Genomic DNA, 21,319 nt, shown 5'->3' on the forward strand with positions numbered 1-21,319 from the left:
TTATTTTACAATACTCCTGGCATATGCTTTCTAAATGGTGCAAAGGCTCCGGGGTGTATCTACTCCTTTGTGGTTAGCTAGTATTTATATAGCTGATGCAGTTGACTTTTCAATCAATGGTAAACACGAGATTCTGCAGATGCCGGAAATCCAAAGGAACGCACAGAAAATGCTGGAGGAACTCAGAAGGTCAGGCAGCATCTATGGAAATGAATAAACAGACAACACTGGGCCAAAACTCTTCATCCGGACAGGACAGGAAGAGGAAGACGCCTGAATACAAAGATACGGGGAGGGGAGGAGGGAAAGCTAGAAAGCGATCGGTGAAGCCAGGTGGGTGAGGAAAGTAAAGGGATGGAGAGGAAGGAATCCGTTAGGAGAGGAGAGTGGACCAAATGAGAATGGGAAGGAGGAGGAGCACTGGGAGGAGATGATAGGCAGGTGAGAAAAGGTAAGAAACCAGAGTAGGGAATAGAAGAAGAGAGAAGGTGGAGGGAAAATTATTTTTACCAGAAGGACAAATATATATTCATGCCATCAGACAGAATGTAAGGTGTTTCTCTTCCACCCTGAGAGTGGCCTCTTCGCGACAGAAGAGGAGGCTATGGATTGACATGTCAGAACGGGAATGGGGATAGGAATTTAAATGGTTGGCCATTGGGAAAATCTGCCTTTGGTGGATGGAGCAGAGATTCTCAACAAAGTAGTTCTTTCAATCCATCAAAGGTGATGCCCAGGATACTGATGATAGAGAACTATCAAGTTGTTATATGAACTGATTTGTAGTTTCTAGTGACTAGTTTGGTTGGCTAAACTCTCTATTGTTGGAGAAAGACATCGACCACCATTTTAGTAGCTTTGATGTTGCTCACCAATGTCAGGTTTTGCAGAAATATTGGCTAGATTCGCCTGCTTGAAAACTTGGTTGGCTTCATTTGCTGAGAAGGGAATGGAATTGACACTGTAATAATTATTGGAAAAGGCCCACTGTCCTTAACATATGATAGAAGGATATTCATGAAAGACAAATGAAGCAATATTTTCCTTAGAGGATACAAGTTACAAAAATTAGAAGGGAGGAAGGAACTTGGGGAAAATCACAACCATCAGAACTGTTGATTAACGAGTCTTCAGATCCTAGTGGATTTCATTCCAGGCTCTTAAAGGAAAGGCTAGTGAAATCGTTAATATGTTCAGCAGCTTAGTGGGCGAGTTGGCCTAATTCTGCTTCTATGTCTTATAACTTTAAAATGCAGAACAGTGTGGACCCTCCAGCCCACCATTTTGTGCCAGCCTTTTAACTGACTTCATGATCAATCCAACCCTTTCCTCCTACATAGCCCATAACCTTCCATTTCTCTTTGATCCCAGTGCCTATCTAAATGTCATAATGTATCTGCCTCTACCACCTTCCCAGCAGTATGTTCCAAATGCTTACCACTCTCTGTGTAAAATAAAACCTACCGCTGACATCTCTCCTAAATTATCCTCCACTCACCTTAAATGGATGTCCTCTGGTATTATCCATTTGCTACCCTGGTGAAAAGGTACTGGCTATCCACTCTGTCTGTGCGTCTTATAATCCTGACCCTAACCCCAAGTCATGTTCAACCAATTTATTGGAGTTCTTTGAAGAAGCAACACATGCTGTGATAAAGGGGACCAATTAATCTCTCAAGGTTTCTGGAAGGCACTTGATGAAGTACCACTTCAAAGGTAATGACTTACTACCCATTACACTGCTGGCACTGGAGCAATGAAGGTCCTCCATCTCTGATGGTGTTCAGGGCTGCATTCATTATGTCAGTAGCTTCCTCTTGGTTTTCATGACTGTCAGTCATCTAGGTCCCAGATGGAGACTCAGGAAAACCTTCACACTCAGATGTGGAAGGATTCTTCATTGCCGTTTCCGTAACAATTTTGTTAGCCCTGAACTGAACCCCTGAACCAATGGGCCTTTAACCTGGTTGGCATGGGTGACCCTACCAAGAAGAAGAAAGCCCTTAACTCCGATTCCAACCCAGCACGGATGGAAAGCATGCAAGGGAGCCAGCTGGATTTGAACTCGGAAGCCTTCACTCCGAAGTCCAGTGCTGATGCCACTACGCCACCAGCCAGCTGACCCTACCAAGAGCCAAAGCATAAAGCCCTGCTCAGGTCAACATAGCTCTCCAGGTCACTGAGGCATGCAAGCCTCTAAACCACAACCAGGGCATGGTCCTCTTGGAGGATCAAAGGTAATTTCATAATGTGAAATCTTATGGTGGAGCTAAAGAGAAGATTGGCAGGCTAGACACAGTTCAAACGCTATAATACCCTTAATATAAATACAAAAGGTTTAATATAAATTAACCAATGCCACGACTGTTGGCAGAATCTCAGGTGTTGATGGGAAAGTGTACAAACGTGAGATCGATCAGCTGGTTGAGTGTTGTCACAACAACCTCGGACCCAGTATCACCAAGACCAAAGTACTGATTGCAGACTTCAGAAAGGGGAAGTCGGGGGAACACGCATCAGCCCTCATTGAGGTATCAACAGTGAGCAGCTTCAAGTTCCATAGGCGTCAGAATCTCAGAGGATCTCTCGTGGGTCTAACACATGAATTGTGAAGAAAGCATGACAGTGGGTATACGTCATACAGGCGCAAACCTCCCCACCATGGAGGATATCTTCAAGAAGGTGGTATCCATCACTAAAGGCCCTCACCATCCAGGACATGCCCTCTGCGTGTCACTGCTATCAGGGAGCCTGAAGACCCATTTTTTAAAAGCAGCTTCTTCCCTTCCACCATCACATTTCTGAATATTCCCTGAATACTGTATCATTGTTCATCTTTTGCATGATTTACTTATCTTCAACATAGTAATGTTTGTCATGCTCTGCACTGCTGTTGCAAAGCAGCAAATTTTGCAATCTATGTCAGTGACAGTAAACCTGATTCTGATAGGGAGTTGGGAGTAGGTCCAAATGGATTTTTTTTGGTAGCTGGCAACATGTGGTGTGTCTGTGCTGAACCCTCAACTTCCTTCATTTTATATAAGTAACGGAGCTGAAGCCACGATTGCTAATTTTGCTAATGATGCAATAGGTGGTGAAGAGAACATGCGGAAGGTACAGACAGAGATTGACAGGGTACTTGACAATCTAGTAGATCTGGAAAATGGAGCATAATGTTGAAAAAGTGTGAATTTGCCCATTTCGGCAGCGAAGATGAAAAAGGCACTTTATCTAAATGGTGAGAGAGTGCAGAACTCTGAGATACAAAGGGATCTGGGTGTTCTCCCTCTGATTCAAGGTTGTATTGTATCTGTAGATACATTGCAGGAAACTTGAAAAGAGCGTCAATGTTCTTTTCAGGAAAATTACAGTGGCTTATTTGAATGCCAGTTGTCATTCAAGCAAGGCTGTACCTCATTACTGCAGGGTTATTGTGGACAGTTTGAAATATTGTAGAGAATTTGTAGCACAATATATTTTTATACATGCACTTGTGTAGTGTTGAAAATGGGTAATTTTATGTGGGAGTGTATAATATTAATGAGGCTTAATCTATCTAGCTATAGATTCATAAACAAAGCTGCTTTTCTGAAATACCGGCACTGTTTGAAACTGTGGATAATGTGTTTATCTGAAACGGAGCGTTGAGATTTAAATGGACATTTCTTCTTACTGAAACTAAGGAGTTTATAAAACAACTGAATTATTGTGTATTGGTCAGAGAAACTGCATTAGCACTCCACGTGTTAATCCATGCCTGCTTCTATTAAGTTTAAATAGATCGAGGGGAAAATAGTTTCTGTGCGAGAATTTAGTTATTTATTTAGAGAAACAGCCTGGGGCAGGCCCTTCCGGCCTAACGAGCCACACCACCCAGCAACACACCCACCTAACACTCGCCTAATCACGGGACAATTTACAGTGACCAATTATGCTATTAACCAGTACGCCTTTGGACTGTGAGAGGAAACCGGATCACCCAGAGGAAACCCAGGCCATTCATGGGGTGAATGTACAAACTTCTCACAGATGGTACCGGAATTGAATTCCAAAACACCCTGAGCTGTAATCGTACTGCACTGATTGCTACGCTACTGCAGTGTGAAGCTGATGAATTAATAGTGCGCACTGAAAACAGGGAAATTGGCCAGAAATGAACATAAGACCCTCAAAGGGAGCCCAACCAACTCTCCATATTTATGATTAATGGATGAAAAAATGTGGCACCATCACTTCACAAAATCCAGCCTGTTCTCCTACATCCAAACTTAGCTCCGGGAGAATCTTAAACACAAGAGATTCTGCTGTTGCTGTAAATCTTAAGCAAAACACACAAAATGTTGGAGAACTTAAAGTGAGGAGTGAATGCAGTACTGTGCAAAACTTTTAGGCACCCTAGATTTTTAAAATGGTTTTCAATTGTATGATATGGAGCCCTGATCTCAAAATCAATAAGGCTGCCCATTATTACCTGGAGAGACAGAAGCGAGCAAGGTAGTTGAAGTCCAAGCAGAAGAACTGTGGCAAGTTCTCCAAGATGTTTGGAATAACCTACCAGCTGGTTTTCTTATAGAGCTCTACAACAGTCTACATAAGAAAATTGATGCCATTTTAAATTTGGTCACCAAATGGTGATTTAATTTAGATTTTTACCGTTTACTGCTCTTTATAGTAATTTTTTTGATATTTTGAAACAGCTCATGTCATTATTTTTGATAGCATCTTCACTTTACAGGGTTTTTTTTACATGCGCCCAAGCCTTTTGCACAGCACTGTGTATAGGTTCTGCTATTCCAGTCACTACTTGGTAATATCTCACAAGTTCTTAACAAAGCTATGAAGATCTCAATAATTATTTTGACTGGCATGCATACTACACTTAGTAGCCACTTTATTAGGTAAACCTGATCATTAATGCAAATATCTAATCAGCCACTCATGTGACAGGAACTCAATGCATACAAGCATGCAGACATGGTCAAGGGGTTCAGTTGTTCAGAGCAAACAGAAATGTGATCTAATTTGACTTTGACCATGGACTGATTGTTGGTGTCAGATGGGGAGGTTTGAGTTCAAAGGTTCAACATAGCCACAAAAACAGGAAAGAATATGAAAGCCGTTCTGAGACAAACATTAAACCCACCCACCCCGTACAATAACAAATGTCATCCCGATCATCAGTCCCCCAAAATCCCCCTCCCCCTCACAAAACAGAAGAGGAACATCAACTACCCAAAGAACAACCCCTGCCCCACATAAATAACTAATAGAATGCAATAGAACATCAACCACCAAACACCCTTCCCTCGCACAACAAAACAGACTTTAAAAAAAGTGATTTTAAAAAAAAACACACACATAGAATATAAAAACCACTAAGTCTGAAAAGTCCACAGATCATAAATGCAGTAGTCCAATCCATAAACGCAGAACTAGGATACCTCCCTCTGAAATCACCGATGTTCATCACGGGAGAGCGACACCACACAAGGCAGAGAGGCCTACCCTCCTGCAACAGCGAGCCACACAGCATTAGGCCACTCACGCAATCCTCCTCTAGTAACGAAGGCAGTCAGTGTTGAAACTCTCACTCGCTTCCTCAGTATCTCAATCTGCCTCGGTGCTTTAATCGGCGTTTAAAGGGCACTTTAAATGGCAAAATGGAGTCGAACATCAGCTCATGCTCCGTCTCAAAGTTTCTTCGCATAGAGGCCAAAATATATTTTTTTAAAAAGTGAGGTTGTGTTCGTGGATTCAATGTCCATTTAGGAACCGGATGACAGAGGGGAAGAAGCTGTTCCTGAATCACAGTGTGTGTGCCTTCAGGCTTCTGTATCTCCTACCTGACGGTAACATTGAAAAGAGGGCATGCCCTGGGTGATGGGGGTCCTTAATAGAGGATGTCACCCTTCTGAGGCACTGCTTCTAAAAGATGTCTTGGGTACTTTGGAGGCCAGCACCCAAGTTGGAGTTGACTAATTTTACGACTTTCTGTAGCTGTTAGGTCCTGTACAGTACACCTCCCCCACCCCCATACCAGACAGTGATGCAGCCTGTCAGAACGCTCTCCATGGTACATCTATATAAGTTTTCAAGTGTTTTAGGTAACAAACCAAATCTCTTCAAACTCCTAATGAAATATAGGCGCTGTCTTGCCGCCTTTATAACTACATCGATATGTTGGGACCAGGTTAGATCCTCATAGAGATCTTGACACCCAGCAACTTGAAATTGCTCACTCTCTCCACTTCTGATCCCTCTGAAGACTGAATAATGTTCCCTTGTCTAACCCTTTCGGAAGTCGACAATCAGCTCTTTCATCTTACTGACATTGACTGTGAGGTTGTTGCTGCGACACCACCCAACTAACTGGCATATCTCGCTCCTGTACACCCTCTCATCTCCATCTGAGATTCTACCAACAATGGTTGTATCATCAGCAAATTTATAGATGGTTTTACAGCTATGCCTAGCCACACAAAAGAATATTTTCGTGAACTATCTGGAAAATGTTGACCATTGTACACTGGCGTCGTCTTGACCAGAGTATCTCAGAAACTGTTGATCTCTTGGGATTTTCATGCACAACAGTCTCCAGAGTTTACAGAGAATGGTGTGAAAAACAAAAATAACACCCAGTGAGCAGCAGTTCTGTGGGCGAAAACGCCTTGTTGAGGAGAGGGGTCAAAGGTGAATGGTTCAAGCTGACAGGAAGATGATAGTAATTCAAATAACCACATGTTACAACAGTGGTGTGCATGAGAGCGTCTCTGAACGCACAACACATTGAACCTTGAAGTGGATGGGCTACAGCAGCAGAAGACCATGAACGTACACTCAGTGGCTGCTTTATTAGGTACAGGAGGTATCTAATAAAGTGACGACTGAGTGTATGCTCTACGCCTGGGCAAAAACTTGCTGGGTAGTAAGAACACTTTTGGATTAAGAGGTTGGTGACCTGTGATGTGTGTCAGGGATCTGTTCTGGGACCCCCTACTCGTCGTGTATATTTTATAAATGACGTGGATGAGGAAGTGGAGGGATGGGTTTGTAAACTTGCTGATGACACAAAGGTTGAGGGTGTTGTGGGTAGTGTGGAGGGCTGTCAGAGGTTACAGCGGGACATTGTGTTACGTACCCCGTAACTGGGTTCCCAAACCAGCAGAAATGGACCACTTAGTTGGAGTCTGGTTTAACAGAAACTAATAAAGTTTTATTAAAGAAATAGTAACACTACTCTAATCGTAAGGATGTAAATGCAACAGGTTAGCAATGATAAAACACACATGTGCACAGAACTAGGGCAATAGGAATCAATCTAGCTCTATCGCAGTCTAGGGGTAAAATGATCAGTCTCAAGTGACGCAGAGTTCATTTCAGCTTAGTACAGTTCGCAGTAATCGCTGTTGTGCCCTTGGAGAGAGAGAGAGAGAGAATGCAAATTTTAATTCAAACAGACCTTTGATGTTCTTTGCAGTTAACTTTCAGGCGAACCCTTTTATGTCTTCTGTGGTCACCGACTGTGACCTCTCCGTTCCGGATACGACCGTTCTTCCGCGGTGAACCCGGCACCCAGGCAAGGGCGGACATACACACCAGGTTCCCGCCGATTGTCCCTTTTCACCCTGTCAGTCTATGGTCGGTTCCCTCGAACCAGACCTCCAACTTCCACCAACTTGTGGGGGCACACCGCTCTTCCAGGGTCTCGTTATCTCGTGATTTTGTGGTGTGTTGTGCCTTAGCGAACCTGTTCTTTTTATCCCCCTGCTGGGGTATCGCCTGTCCATCAAACTTCAAACAGTTCAGATTCAAAGCAACCGATCTGTCAATATTCCGAAATGTGTTTCTTTCTCGTTAAACTCTCTCTTCTCTCTTATTAGCATTTTGAATGTTTCTCCATTGTCTCCCTTATCTCTCTCATCAGCAGCAATCTTCTGATAACTTGGTTTGTTGTCATAATTGATAGGATGCAAAACTGGGCTGAGAAGTGGCAGGTGGAGTTCAACCCAGATAAATGTGAGGTGGTTTATTTTGGTAGGTCAAATATGATGGCAGAATATAGCATTAATGGTAAGATTCTTGGCAGAGTGAAGGATCAGAGGGATCTTGGGGTCTGAGTCCACAGGACACTCAAAGCTGCTGCGCAGGTTGACTCTGTGGTTAAGAAGGCATACGGTGCATTGGCCTTCATCAACTGTGGGATTGAGTTTAAGAGCCGAGAGGTAATGCTGCAGCTGTATAGGACCCTGATCAGACCCCACTTGGAGTACTGTGCTCAATTCTGGTCACCTCACTACAGGAAGGACGTGGAAGCCATAGAAAGGGTGCAGAGAAGATTTACAAGGATATTGCCTGGATTGGGGAGCATGCCTTATGAGAATAGGTCAAGTGAACTCAGCCTTTTCTCCTTGGCGTGACAGAGGATGAGAGGTGACCTGATAGAGGTGTACAAGATAATGAGAGTCATTGATCGTGTGGATAGTCAGAGGCTTTTTCCCAGGGCTGAAATGGCTAGCAACAAGAGGGCATAGTTTTAAGGTGCTTGGAAGTAGGTACAGAGGAGATGTCGGGGGTAAGTTTTTTTACGCAGAGAGTGGTGAGTGCATGGAATGGGCTACTGGTGGTGGAGGCAGAAATGATGGGGACTTTTAAGAGACTCCAGGATGGGTACATGGAGCTTAGAAAAATAGAGGGCTATGGGTAAGTCTAGGTAATTTCTAAGGTAAGGACATGTTCTGCACAGCTTTGTGGGCCGAAGGGCCTGTATTGTGCTGTAGGTTTTCTATGTTCTATGATGGGTAATGTTAGGAGGGGTGAACCGTTGGTGTACTTGGTTCAAGGAAAAAATGTGGCAATATCGTTTTTCAAGACAAGCTGTCTGGATTCCTTCAGCTCAAACAGAAAAAAACTTTGAGAAGCAATCTGGTCATTTGGCTGAGAGTATAAAACCGTGTTGAGGAACGCCGTGTAGTATATGAAGGGCAGCCCGGTAGCGCAGTGGTTTAGTGTAACACTATCACAGCGCCAGTGACCGGCGTGCAGAGCAGCCACTGTCCGTGGGGAGTGTGTACATTCGCCCTCTGACCATGTAGGCTCTCCAGTTTCCTCCACGTTCCAAAGACACAGGGATTAGTAAATTACTTGGTCATATTGGTGTAACTGGGCTGCACAGGCTTGTTGGGCGGGAAGGGTCTGTTCTGCTGTATCTCTGAAATAAAAAAAACGCAGCAAGCCAGGCTGGATCTATGGAGGGGAATAAGCAACCAACACTCATGAAACTTGATTTTAATGTGCCATTATGCATACTGCAATTTTGAATATGATATCCATTGAGTGAACTTATCAAATTCTCCTTTAATGTTCTGATTCTATTTCAGGGCCATTATTATTCGAAATAAGGAAATCATTCCAATGTCTTCAGAGTTTACACCGGAGACTGAAAGGCAGCGGCTCCAGTATCTGGTAAGAGAGAGTTAAAGTACTTAAGGGGCCTTACTTCTATTTCAAATTAGTTACTTCTGTTGCCTGGGTAACGGAACTCCAAAGAATAATTCGATGATGTGTATCACTTCAGGCAGGTTGTAATAAAGGATGTTCACTTTTAATAATTTGAAGGACCTTTGGATAAATTACCTTTATATTAGCTGCTAACATTGTACCACACAAGGGCTTCAATATTGATGCTTCTTTGCATCTCATTCATCTCGGTGTGGAAAGATCTGCTTCTCGAGGACATAGGTCCATGGTGATTGACAGTGTCTGAGTTCAGAGAAGACTTTTTAATTAGTTTAAATGGAAAGGGTGCCTTACGCAGTGCATTCGCATTCCGACATGGTATTCTATCAACTGGGAGGCTGCAGGTTGAGACACGCAGGATCCATATTACAATCTCTCAGCTTCAGAATGGGTGTGAGGGGAAGGAATGAGGCTGGGCCTGGCCAGTCTTTAAGTTGGGGGAAGTCATTGCAAATTAATCAAACTAATAGAATTGCAGATGGAGTTCAATCTGGAAAAGTGTGAAATTATTCACTTTGGAATGTCAAACTTGAAGACTGAATGACTGAATGCAGGGTTAATTGGTAGGATTCGTAACAGTGTGGAGGAAGAGAATGATCTTGGGATTCATAGATTCCTTAAAGGTGATAGGGTGGTGAACAAGGTGTATGGTTTGTTGCCCTTCGTTTGTCTGGGGATTGAGTGAAGACCTTTCTTTGCTAAATTTGTTTTCTTATGATCGGAAGACTATACTGGACTCTAATAACTACGGGTACAGCAGGTCTACCTCATCAGTGAGCTGCTCGTTGGTCAGAGTAACTGGCCAGAAATGTCGTAGGAACTGGCCGGCAGTTCAGAGGAGGGGAGGCAGGCCACAGGAGGAGAGTCCAGCTGGTGCTCTGCAGGGGGAGAGTCTGGCTGGCAGGCCAGAGGAGGTGGATTGGGTTCAGAGGATCTGACCTGGATGCAAACTGTGCTGTTGCCTGCGACTCAAAGGCACCAGAGTTGGTGTGAGAAGGTGGCGTACAGTGAAGCCATGAGTGACCGTCTTGGACGTTTCTCCGGCAATCGCGAGACCCTGCCAGATATTGACTGCCGCAGGCCTGTTTCCCTTGTTTGATGATGAGTCAGGTGGCGAGGCAGCAGTGTAGACCTGGTTGTGGCAAGGACTAGGCCTCAAGTCCCAGGTTTGCCTGTTGCTGCAGTTCAGGTGAGGAGCCACTGGAGGTGGTGTAGCGTGGCATCTGTGCTCAGTTGGGGTTGTTTCTCCAGTGTGCGATTGGTGGAACGACAGGCTGGATTGCCAGGAACCATCAATTTGCAGGACTTGTCACTTCGGGTCTTGGACTAAAAATGTGCCTCCATACGTAACTGTGCTTTTTTTTCTTTCTTGCTATTTTGAATGCACGTATATGCTTTGCAACTTGGCCCTAGAGGAACACTGTCTCGTTCGGCTGTTTCCATGTATGATTGAATGATAATTGAACTTGATCAGAATCAGGTCAGAATGATCAGCTGTGAGGTAATGTTGTAGCTCTATAGAACTCAGGCTAGATCATACTGGGAATACGGTGTTGGGTTCTGGTTGCCTCATTGTAGGAAGGATGTGGAAGCTTTAGGGGAATGCAGAGGAGATTTACCAGGATGCTGCCTGAATTAGAGAACATGAGGAAAGGATGAGCAAACTAAGCCTTTTCTCTTTAGAGCAAAGGATGATGAGAGGTGAATTGATAGAGCTATACAAGATGATAAGAATCATAGATCGAGTGGACAGCCAGAGACTTTTAGCAGATCTAGTGGTGCACTCGCTGTCATAGGGGCTTCTATGCTCTAATTAAGGAAACTTTGCTGAACACATTTGACAAACTTTATCTGATCTAGTCCTTTGTCAGTATGAGAGTCTCAGTCAATATGTGGAAAGTTAAAATCACCTACTGTAACAATCTTGTGTTTCTTGCAACAGTCTGCGATCTCGCTACAAATTTGTTCCTCTAAATCCCTTGGAATGTTAGGTGGTCTGTAATTTAGGCCCAATAATGCGGTCATACCTTTTTTACTTTCTCAATTCCACCCATAGACGAGTTCTCCAGTCTGTCTTAATGGAGCACTGCCGTGACATTTTCCCCGACTAGTAAAACCACCCCTCTTCCTCTAATCCCTTTCCACTCTGTCACTTCTAAATCAACAGCACCCTGGAATATTGATCCAAAAACTTATACCCGACCTCCTACACCAATTCCTTAGCCCTGTGTTAAACTGTATAATCTTCCTATTTCTGGCCTCACTAACATGTGGCACAGGTAGCAATCCTGAGATCACAGCCCTGGAGGTCCTGTCCTTTAATGGGATATCATTAAAGAGGATGTCAAAAGTTGCTTCAGATACATAAAGTGTAAATGTGAGGTGAGAGTAGATATTGGACCGCCAGAAAATGATGCTGGACAAGGAAATGACAGAATAACTCAATAAGTATTTTGCTTCATTCTTCACTGTGGAAGACACTAGCAGTATGCCAGATGTTTCAGAGTGTCAGGGGGCAGAAGTGGGTGAGGTTTCCATCACTAGGGAGAAGGTTCTTGGGAAGCTAAAAGGTCCGAAGGTAGATAAGTCACCTGGACTCAATAGGTTACACCCCAGGGTTCTGAAAGAGGTGGCTGTAGAGATTGTGGAGGCATTAGTTATGATCTTTTGAGAATTGATTGATTCTGGCGTGGTTCCGTAGGAATGGAAAACCGCGAATGGCACTCTACTCTTCAAGAAGAGAGAAAGGCAGAAGAAAAGAAAACTATCGCTCATTTAGACTGACCTCACTGGTTGGGAAGATGCTGGAGCTGATCATTAAGGATGTGATTTCAGGGCACTTGGGGGCACCAGATAAAATAGGCCATAGTCCTCAAGAGAGAATCTTGCCTGACATCTGTTGGAATTCTTTGAAGTAACAAGCAGGACAGACAAAGGAAAATTGAGTGATGTCGTGTACTTGGATTTTCAGACGGCCTTTGACAAGGTACTGTACATGAGGCTACTTAACGTAAAAAGTAGTCCCAACACAGACACCTAAGTTAAGCACATGGTATTACAGGAAAGATACTAGTATGGATAAAACAGTGGCTGATAGGCAGGAGGCAAAGAGTGGGAATAAAGGAAGCCTTTTCTGGTTGGCTGCCGGTGACTAGTAGTGTCCCACGGGGGTCTGTGGTGGGACCACTCTTTTTACGTTATATGTGAATGATTTGGATGATAGAATTGATGGCTTTGTGGCCAAGTTTGCAGACAGTACGAAGAAGGGTAGCAGGACAGGCAGTTTTGAGGAAGTAGAGAGGCAACAGAAGGATTTAGACAGATGAGGAGAAACTGCAAAGAAATGGCAGATAGAATACAGTGTCAGGAAGTGTATGGTTATGCACTTTGGTAGAAGCAATAAAAGTGCAATCTACTTTCTAAGTGGAGAGAAAATTGAAAAAATCAGAGGAACTTGGGAATCCTTGTGCAGGTTTCCCTCAAGGTTAATTTGCAGGTTGAGTCTGCGGTGAGCAATGCAAATGCGATGTTAGTGTTCAGTTCGAGAAGACTAGGATATAAAACCAAGGAAATAAAGTTGAGGCTCTATAAGGCACTGTTTGGTGCGTGGCCAAGTGGTTAAAGTGTTGGACTAGTGATCTGAAAGTCGTGAGTTTGAGCCCCAGCAAGGCAGCGTGTTGTGTCCTTGAGCAAGTGCCGGTAAAATGCTGGGGATTAACCTCGTGATAGACTGGCGTCCTATACTGTCAGTTGCTTCACGCCACAGAAACCGGCATAAGCACTGGCCCGACAAGGCTCAGGACAGACTTTAACTTTTTTTTATAAGGCACTGGTGAGGCCTCACTTAGAGTATTGTGAACTGCTTTGGGTCCCTTATCTACAAAAGAATGTGCTGACAGTGAAAAGTGTTCACAGGAGGTTCACGAAAATGACTCTGTAATTGAACAGCTTGTTATATGAGGAATGTTTGATGGCTCTGGGCTTCTACTCACTGGAATTCAGAAGAATGAGGGGTGACCTCATTGAAACCTATTGAATGGTGAAAGGCCTCGATAGAGTGGTTGTGGAGAGGGACTTTCCTATGGTGGGTTAGAATAAGACTAGAGTTCAGAGCCTCAGTACAGAGTAGCGTCCTGTTAAAACAGAGATGAGAAGGGATTTCTTTAGCCAGAGAGTGCTGACTCTGTGGAATTCATTACTATGGGCAGCTGTGGAGGGCAAGCCATTCAGTATATTTAATCCAGAGGTTGATATATTCTTGATTAGTTAAGGCATGAGGGGATATGGGGTGAAGGCAGGAGATTGGCCTGAGAGGCGAAAATGGAATTGAATTGACTTTATTTCTTGCATCCTTCATATACATGAGGAGTAAAAATCTTTACGTTATGTCTCCATCTAAATGTGCAATGTGTAAATCATAGTAATTTATAATAAATAGAACAGTCAATGTAATATAGATTACACTTATCACCATGAGTTCATCAGTCTGATGGCCTGGTGGAAGAAGCTGTCCCGGAGCCTGTTGGTCCTGTCTTTTATGCTGTGGTACCTTTTCCTGGATGATAGCAGCTGGAATAGATTGTGGTTGGGATGGCTTGGGTCCCCAGTGAGCCTACGGGCCCTTTTTACACACCTGCCCTTGTAAATGTCCTGACTCATGGGAAGTTCACAACTACAGATGTGCTGGGCTATCCGCACCATTCTCTGCAGAATCCTGCGACTAAGGGAAGTACAGTTCCCGTACCAGGCAGAGGTGCAGCCAGTCAGGATGCTCTCAATTGTGCTCCTGTAGAAAGTGCTTAGGATTTGGGGACCCATACCAAACTTCCTCAACCGTCAACCAATCAGCCATGATGAAATGGCTGAGCAGACTTGATGGGCCAAATGGCCTAATTCTGCTCCTACATCTTATGGTCTTATGGTATCTATCTTGTGCCTTCTGAATTTCTCCCAGGAACTCCAGCCATTGCTGCTCTGCCATCAGTCCTGCTAGTGTCCCCTTCCAGTCAACTTTGGCCAGCTCCTCTCTCAAGCCTCTGTAATTCCGTTTTCTCAACTGATTTACTGATACATCTGACTTTAGCTTCTCCCTCTCAAGTTGCAGGGTGAATTACCCCTTAGGGTCCCTATACCTTAAGCTCTAATCAATTTTGTTTAATTGCACAACACCCAGTCCAGAATGGCTGATTCCCCTAGCAGGATCAACCACATGCTGCTGTAAAAAGCCATCTTGAAGGTATTCTACAAATTCCCCCTCTTGGAATCCAGAAACAACCTGATTTTTGCAACGCATATTGAAATCCCCCATGACTATTGTAACATTGCCCTTTTGATATGCATTTTCTGTTCCCCCTTGTAATTTCTAGACCACATCTTTACTTTTGTTCGGAGGTCTGATATAACTCCTATTAATGCTTTTTACCCCTGCAGTTTCTTAGCTCTAACCGCAATGATTCTACACCCTCCAATCCTCTTTCTAAGGATTTGATTTCCTTTTTTTTAAACCAACAGAGCTACCCGATTCCCTCTGCCTTCCTGTCTGTCTTTTTGATACACTGTCTATCCTTGAATGTTAAGCTCCCAGCTATAATCTTCGGTCAGCCACGATTCAATTGCCCACAATGTCATACTTGCCAATCTGTAACTGTGCTTCTACCTTATTCTGTATACCACGTGCTTTCAAATAAAACGCCTTCAGCCCTGTATTCATCATCCTTTTCAATTCTGGCCGCGTTTGCATTGCAAGTTCTGTTGTTGAGTGCGTTTTTGCCCTCTTATCAGCCTGTCTTTGCTAGCAGTCTGACTACACACTCCCTCTATTTGTGAGCCATCTGCCCACCCTCTGCCCAAACACTCCATTCCCATCCGCCTGCTAAATTTGTTTAAATCCTCCTGAGCAGCTCCAGCAAACCTGCCCAACGAGGATATTGGTTCCCGGAAGAGATTCCAATGGTCCAGAAATCTGAAGTGGGGTAAGCTGAGGTACAGGAGTGGAATACAGGCCGGGGTTGTGGAGGTGGGAGAGGAGAATTGAGTCATTTTGCTGTGGGGGAGGTATGACGAATCTGACAGTTTAGGAATATCAGCACTGTAGGACTCATCCTCCTTCAGTTGGAAATTACTTGCTGCCCGTTACGCTGTTGATGTGTAGTTCAGCCACGAAGGTCCTCCACCTCTGTCTGTCCTTGGCCATCTTCTCTGTTGGGCCCCAGGTGTGGCTCGGGGGCCTCAATTCCGTCATGCACAGATGTAGAAGGATTCTTTATTGCTGTTTCCGTAACATGTTTGTTTGACCAGTCAGGGTTTGTTCACCCTCAGCCAAACCCCCCCGAACCTGGAGGACTGGTGGACCACTCTTAATCTGGCCGCTACCGTTTGACCTGTTTGGCATGGATGACCCTACCAAGAACACAAGCACAAGGCCTTGACTGCAGCCAGCATAGCTCTCCAGGTCATTGAAGCATGCAAGCCTCCAAACCGCTGCAAGGTTGCGGTCCTCTTGGAACAGCTGACAGAAAATTGTGGTGCAGAGTTCCCTGCAATGCTCCGATAAAGACCATTGCACGTGGAATAGCACCAGCCTTTGCAACCTTGTTGTGGACATTTCTTCAGAGTTGCAAAGGTGAGTCTCAATTGGAAGAGAGTAGCTGAATTTCCTGGCAGAACAGAGACTCTGCCGTACGATCACATGTCGAGGGAGTGATTTTAAACATGCTCATTCGAAACTTCAGGAATAAAGGGCTGAAGCTAGGTGGCAGCACACGCTCCAAATTCTTTGCCAATTCCTCAATCAGGTGGGACAGTGGTGTCACATAATCACGCTAGGTTTCGTTCTCCTTGTCAGACAATAGTTCACATAAGAATTGATTGATCTTTGTCCTATTTATGTTGATTTTCAGTTTAGTGATTACAGGACTACGATGGTGACTCTTAGTGTAAAATGCTGGCAGTTTTAAAATATTTGGTCCTTGTTTTAAATGTCTGCATATGTTCCCCACCTCTGTGACTGTTTATGGCTGTTCAACCTTTCTAAGTTCACTGCCTTCCTCCTTTCTTAGTTTCATATTTTACCTGACTTCCACCATTCCGTTGTTGCCAGCCAAGGCTCCACTTTCCTTTGGCCATAAGACAAAGGAGCAGACTTAGGCCATTTATAGCAGCAAGCTGTAAGATGGGTGTTTGATTCCTGCCACTGTCTTTAGGGAGTTTGTATGTACTCCCCATCCATGCCCACATGGGTTTCCTCCAGGTTCTCCAGACACCTCCCATATTCCAAAGGTGTACTGTACGAGTTGGGTTATTGAGCTGTGAGCATGCTATGTTGGGTTATTGAGCTGTGAGCATGCTATGTTGACACCGGAAGCATTTTGACACTTGTGAGCTGCCCAGCACAATCTTTGCTAGTTTGATTTGACACAAGACAACGCCTTTCACTGTATGTTTCGATATACAAATAAAGCTAATGTTTAAACTGACGGTTAATCAAACTGAGAATAATAGCATATGCAGCAGAAGCAATGTTACCAGAGCGTTGATGTATTTTAGGGTAAGCCTAAGAAGAGCAGGATGTAGATAATAAAGATCAAAGGGGTGATTAAGATTAGAAGGGAGTGATGGACCCCAAGTAGCTCGGTGATTAACAGAGATATTCTGTCACCATGTTTTTCAAGTGACTAGCAGTGAGAAATAGAGGACGTTGTACAATTGAAGAGGCATTTGGATGGTGTGTGCGGGTTATGGGCAACTGGGACTAACAAGGGGGATGCTGTGGCTGGCATTGACTGAGGGCCTGTTCCCACACTGCATTACTCCATGGCCCTAATGCCATCCAACGCCCTAACTGTCACACCTTAAGGATAAATAATTTCAAAATTGGTTGTTTAACTCTGGGCAGATACAGCTCATCAGCCATATCTGAAAGGTCATCCAGGAGAAGGAAAACTCTGATTTCACACTGACGCTGCCTTACGGCTATACCCACTCATGGGGAAGGTTTGGGGAGTAAACCCCGAGTACAGGCCCAGAGCTGGAGTCTCTAAGGCAGTGCTACGTTGAGTTCAATGCTGACTGGCAACTCCTGCCACGCGGCTGGTTCATCAGCTGTGTGGAGAGCAGGAGGGAGGCTGCTGCATGGGCAACAGCTTGCTCTCCATATCCTACTGCCCCGGCTTGCGTATCGACTGATGGCGCCAACGCCATACAGCGGAGACGCCACATCCCTGTTCGGCCCCGAGCACTGGAGGGCTTCATGAATATTTATACAATTGGCATGGTTAGATCAGTCCCTTTCAGACATGTTTAAGTGACACATCACAACCTTGTGACCTTTTCTTGTAATAGGACATGGAACTTCGAGCACAGGAGCAATGACGTCAAGTTAAACTGCAGAAATACATATAAAATGCTGGAGGAACTCAGGTAGTCTCCATGAAGAGGAATAAGAGTCGAGGTTTCGGGCTGAGACACTTGTTCAGGTCCTGATACTTACTGACAAAGGGTCTTGGCCCAAAGCATTAACTGTTTATTCCTCTCCAAAGATGCTGCCTGACTTGCTGAGTTCCTCCAGCATTTTGAGTGCATTGCTCAAATCTGCTGAATCTCTTGCATACATGGCTAATTTAAAGTCAAATCTCTTCTACCTGCACATGACCCTTATCTGTCTATTCCTTGCATCTCTAGGTCCTCTCTAATAGCCTTAAAATGCCTTTGTCATATCTGCTTCTACCACTACCCCAGCAGCCATTCCACTCTCCATTTGTAAAGAAAGCTTAGCCTGCACACTTCCATCAGATTTCCATGACCCTATGACCACTACCTCAGTATTATTGCTTTCTTTTTGCACTACTTATGTATGTACTGTGCATATGTGTATCTATAGACACACACACACACACACGTGTATATATTTCTTCTCGTCATTTATAGTATATTCTATATATTGCACTTTAAGATGGTGCTGGTTAAACACAGTGATGCCTTGCTGGCAGCAAACAAATCTACTAACTACTCTATTAAAGACACTTTTTCTGGACGTTGGAGGTGGCGGAAGTTATGGAGAATAATATGTTGGACCCGGAGGCTGGTGGGGTGGTAGGTGAGGACCAGGGGAACCCTATTCCTAGTGGGGTGGTGGGAGGATGGAGTGAGAGCAGATGTATGTGAAATGGGGGAGATGCGTTTAAGAGCAGAGTTGATAGTGGAGGAAGGGAAGCCCCTTTCTTTAAAAAATGAAGACATCTCCCTCGTCCTAGAATGAAAAGCCTCATCCTGAGAGCAAGTGCGGCGGAGACGGAGGAATTGCGAGAAGGGGATGGCGTTTTTGCAAGAGACAGGGTGAGAAGAGGAATAGTCCAGATAGCTGTGAGAGTCAGTAGGCTTATAGTAGACATCAGTGGATAAGCTGTCTCCAGAGACAGAGACAGAGACAGAAAGATCTAGAAAGGGGAGGGAGGTGTCGGAAATGGACCAGGTAAACTTGAGGGCAGGGTGAAAGTTGGAGGCAAAGTTAATAAAGTCAACGAGTTCTGCATGCGTGCAGGAAGCAGCGCCAATGCAGTCGTCGATGTAACTCTGCTCTTAAACGCATCTCCCCCATTTCAGGTACATCTGCTCTCACTCCATCCTCCCACCACCCCACTAGGAATAGGGTTCCCCTGGTCCTCACCTACCACCCCACCAGCCTCCGGGTCCAACATATTATTCTCCGTAACTTCCGCCACCTCCAACGGGATCCCACCACTAAGCACATCTTTCCCTCCCCCCGCCTCTCTGCATTCCGCAGGGATCGCTCCCTACACAACTCCCTTGTCCATTCGTCCCCCCCATCCCTCCCCACTGATCTCCCTCCTGGCACTTATCCGTGTAAGCGGAACAAGTGCTATACATGCCCTTACACTTCCTCCCTTACCACCATTCAGGGCCCCAAACAGTCCTTGCTGGTGAGGCATCACTTCACCTGTGAGTCGACTGGAGTGATATACTGCGTCCGGTGCTCCCGATGTGGCCTTTTATATATTGGTGAGACCCGACGCAGACTGGGAGACTGCTTTGCTGAACATCTACGCTCTGTCCTCCAGAGAAAGCAGGATCTCCCAGTGGCCACACATTTTAATTCCACATCCCATTCCCATTCCTATTCTGACATGTCTATCCACGGCCTCCTCTACTGTAAAGATGAAGCCACACTCAGGTTGGAGGAACAACACCTTATATTCCGTCTGGGTAGCCTCCAACCTGATGGCATGAACATTGACTTCTCTAACTTCCGCTAAGGCCCCACCTCCCCCTCGTACCCCATCTATTACTCATTTTTATGCACACATTCTTTCTCTCACTCTCCTTTTTCTCCCTCTGTCCCTCTGAATATACCTCTTGCCCATCCTCTGGGTCACCCCCCCCCCCCGTCTTTCTTCCCGGACCTCCTGTCCCATGATCCTCTCGTATCCCCTTTTGCCTATCACCTGTCCAGCTCTCGGCTCTATCCCTCCCCCTCCTGTCTTCTATCATTTTGCATCTCCCCCTCCCCCTCCAGCTTTCAAATCCCTTACTCACTCTTCCTTCAGTTAGTCCTGACGAAGGGTCTCGGCCTGAAACGTCGACTGCGCCTCTTCCTATAGATGCTGCTTGGCCTGCTGCGTTCACCAGCAACTTTGATGTATGTTGCTTGAATTTCCAGCACCTGCAGAATTCCTGTTGTTTGCGTTGTATATAGTACACCTACTTTTGATAATAAGTGTACTTTTGAACTTTTTTTTTGAACAACTGCCACAAAACAACAAATTTCACAACATATATTCAGTGGCCATTTTATTAGGTACCACCTATCCCCAGTAAAATGGCCACTAAGTGTAGGTCAGTGACAATAAACCTGATTCTGATTCATTTAAACTTCCCCACCCACCTTAAATGCCTGTCCTCAGGTATTTGACACTTCTAAGAAAAAGATTTGGTGTGCTAAATGCCTCTTGTCATCTTATAAACCTCAATCAGGTCGGCCTTAATCTCATGCCCTCCTTAGATTTGGGTGGTGGGGTGGAGATATGTCTCTACCAAAGGAGGTGTAAGATGCTCCTTCCCTCCACTAGCCTGCAGGTCACCCTTGGGCAAGGTTTGGCAGCTGCTTAGTTCCCCAATCAGGGTCACGTGAGGCCATGGGAGCAGGTGGTGGATGGTCGTATGAGCAGCTGGTGCAGATCACAAGTGCTGGTTATGTGATCACTGACACCAGGCAGACAATCTCTGAAGAGTATTGATAATGGCTGGGGTCACCCATCTTATATAGACACTACCCAGAAGCAGGCAATGACAAGCCACTTCTGTAGAAAAATTTGCCTAGAGCAATCATGTTCAAAGACCATGATTGCCCACGTCACACAATATGGCTCATAAGGATGGTGATGAATCTTAGATTAACTAACTGACATCTGATGTCTCCAGTTATCTGTTGTTTTTATTCAGATTATTGATTTTAACTATCTTTCAAATATGATCACTTTTTACTGAATGGGTCATATTTTGAACTTGATCAATAGTAAGTGATTTTGGGCAACAGAAAAAGCACAGGTCATCTATTATTCATCAAGACCTCAAGAGGTGTGATTGTAATTGATAGGCAAGAAACATGACAGTGGGAAACGATGTTATGTAGAGGTTAATAAAATTTATCAGATCTGTTCATGTTTGAGAAAACCTAGCAAATGGAAGTATTGTGATTTGAAATGGACTAGGTAGCGCTGTGTATCTTACAAGGTTCAGTTCTAAGGTTTGTTAACCAAGTGATTAAAATTGATTTTTGATTAGTAGT

General features: G+C 44.6%; 1 protein-coding gene across 1 annotated transcript in view; it reads left to right on the top strand.

Annotated features, from left to right (window-relative positions):
* The window catches only part of ppm1h (protein phosphatase, Mg2+/Mn2+ dependent, 1H), a 234,228-nt gene that overhangs the window by 131,940 nt on the left and 80,969 nt on the right, over nt 1-21,319 (top strand). Inside the window, exon 5 of the mRNA XM_063058479.1 lies at nt 9,378-9,462. Coding sequence (XP_062914549.1) covers nt 9,378-9,462 — 85 coding nt within the window. The remainder of the gene's footprint in view (nt 1-9,377; nt 9,463-21,319) is intronic.

Source organism: Mobula hypostoma, chromosome 9, assembly GCF_963921235.1.
Source record: "Mobula hypostoma chromosome 9, sMobHyp1.1, whole genome shotgun sequence".
In the NCBI taxonomy this organism is placed as follows: Eukaryota; Metazoa; Chordata; class Chondrichthyes; order Myliobatiformes; family Myliobatidae; genus Mobula; species Mobula hypostoma.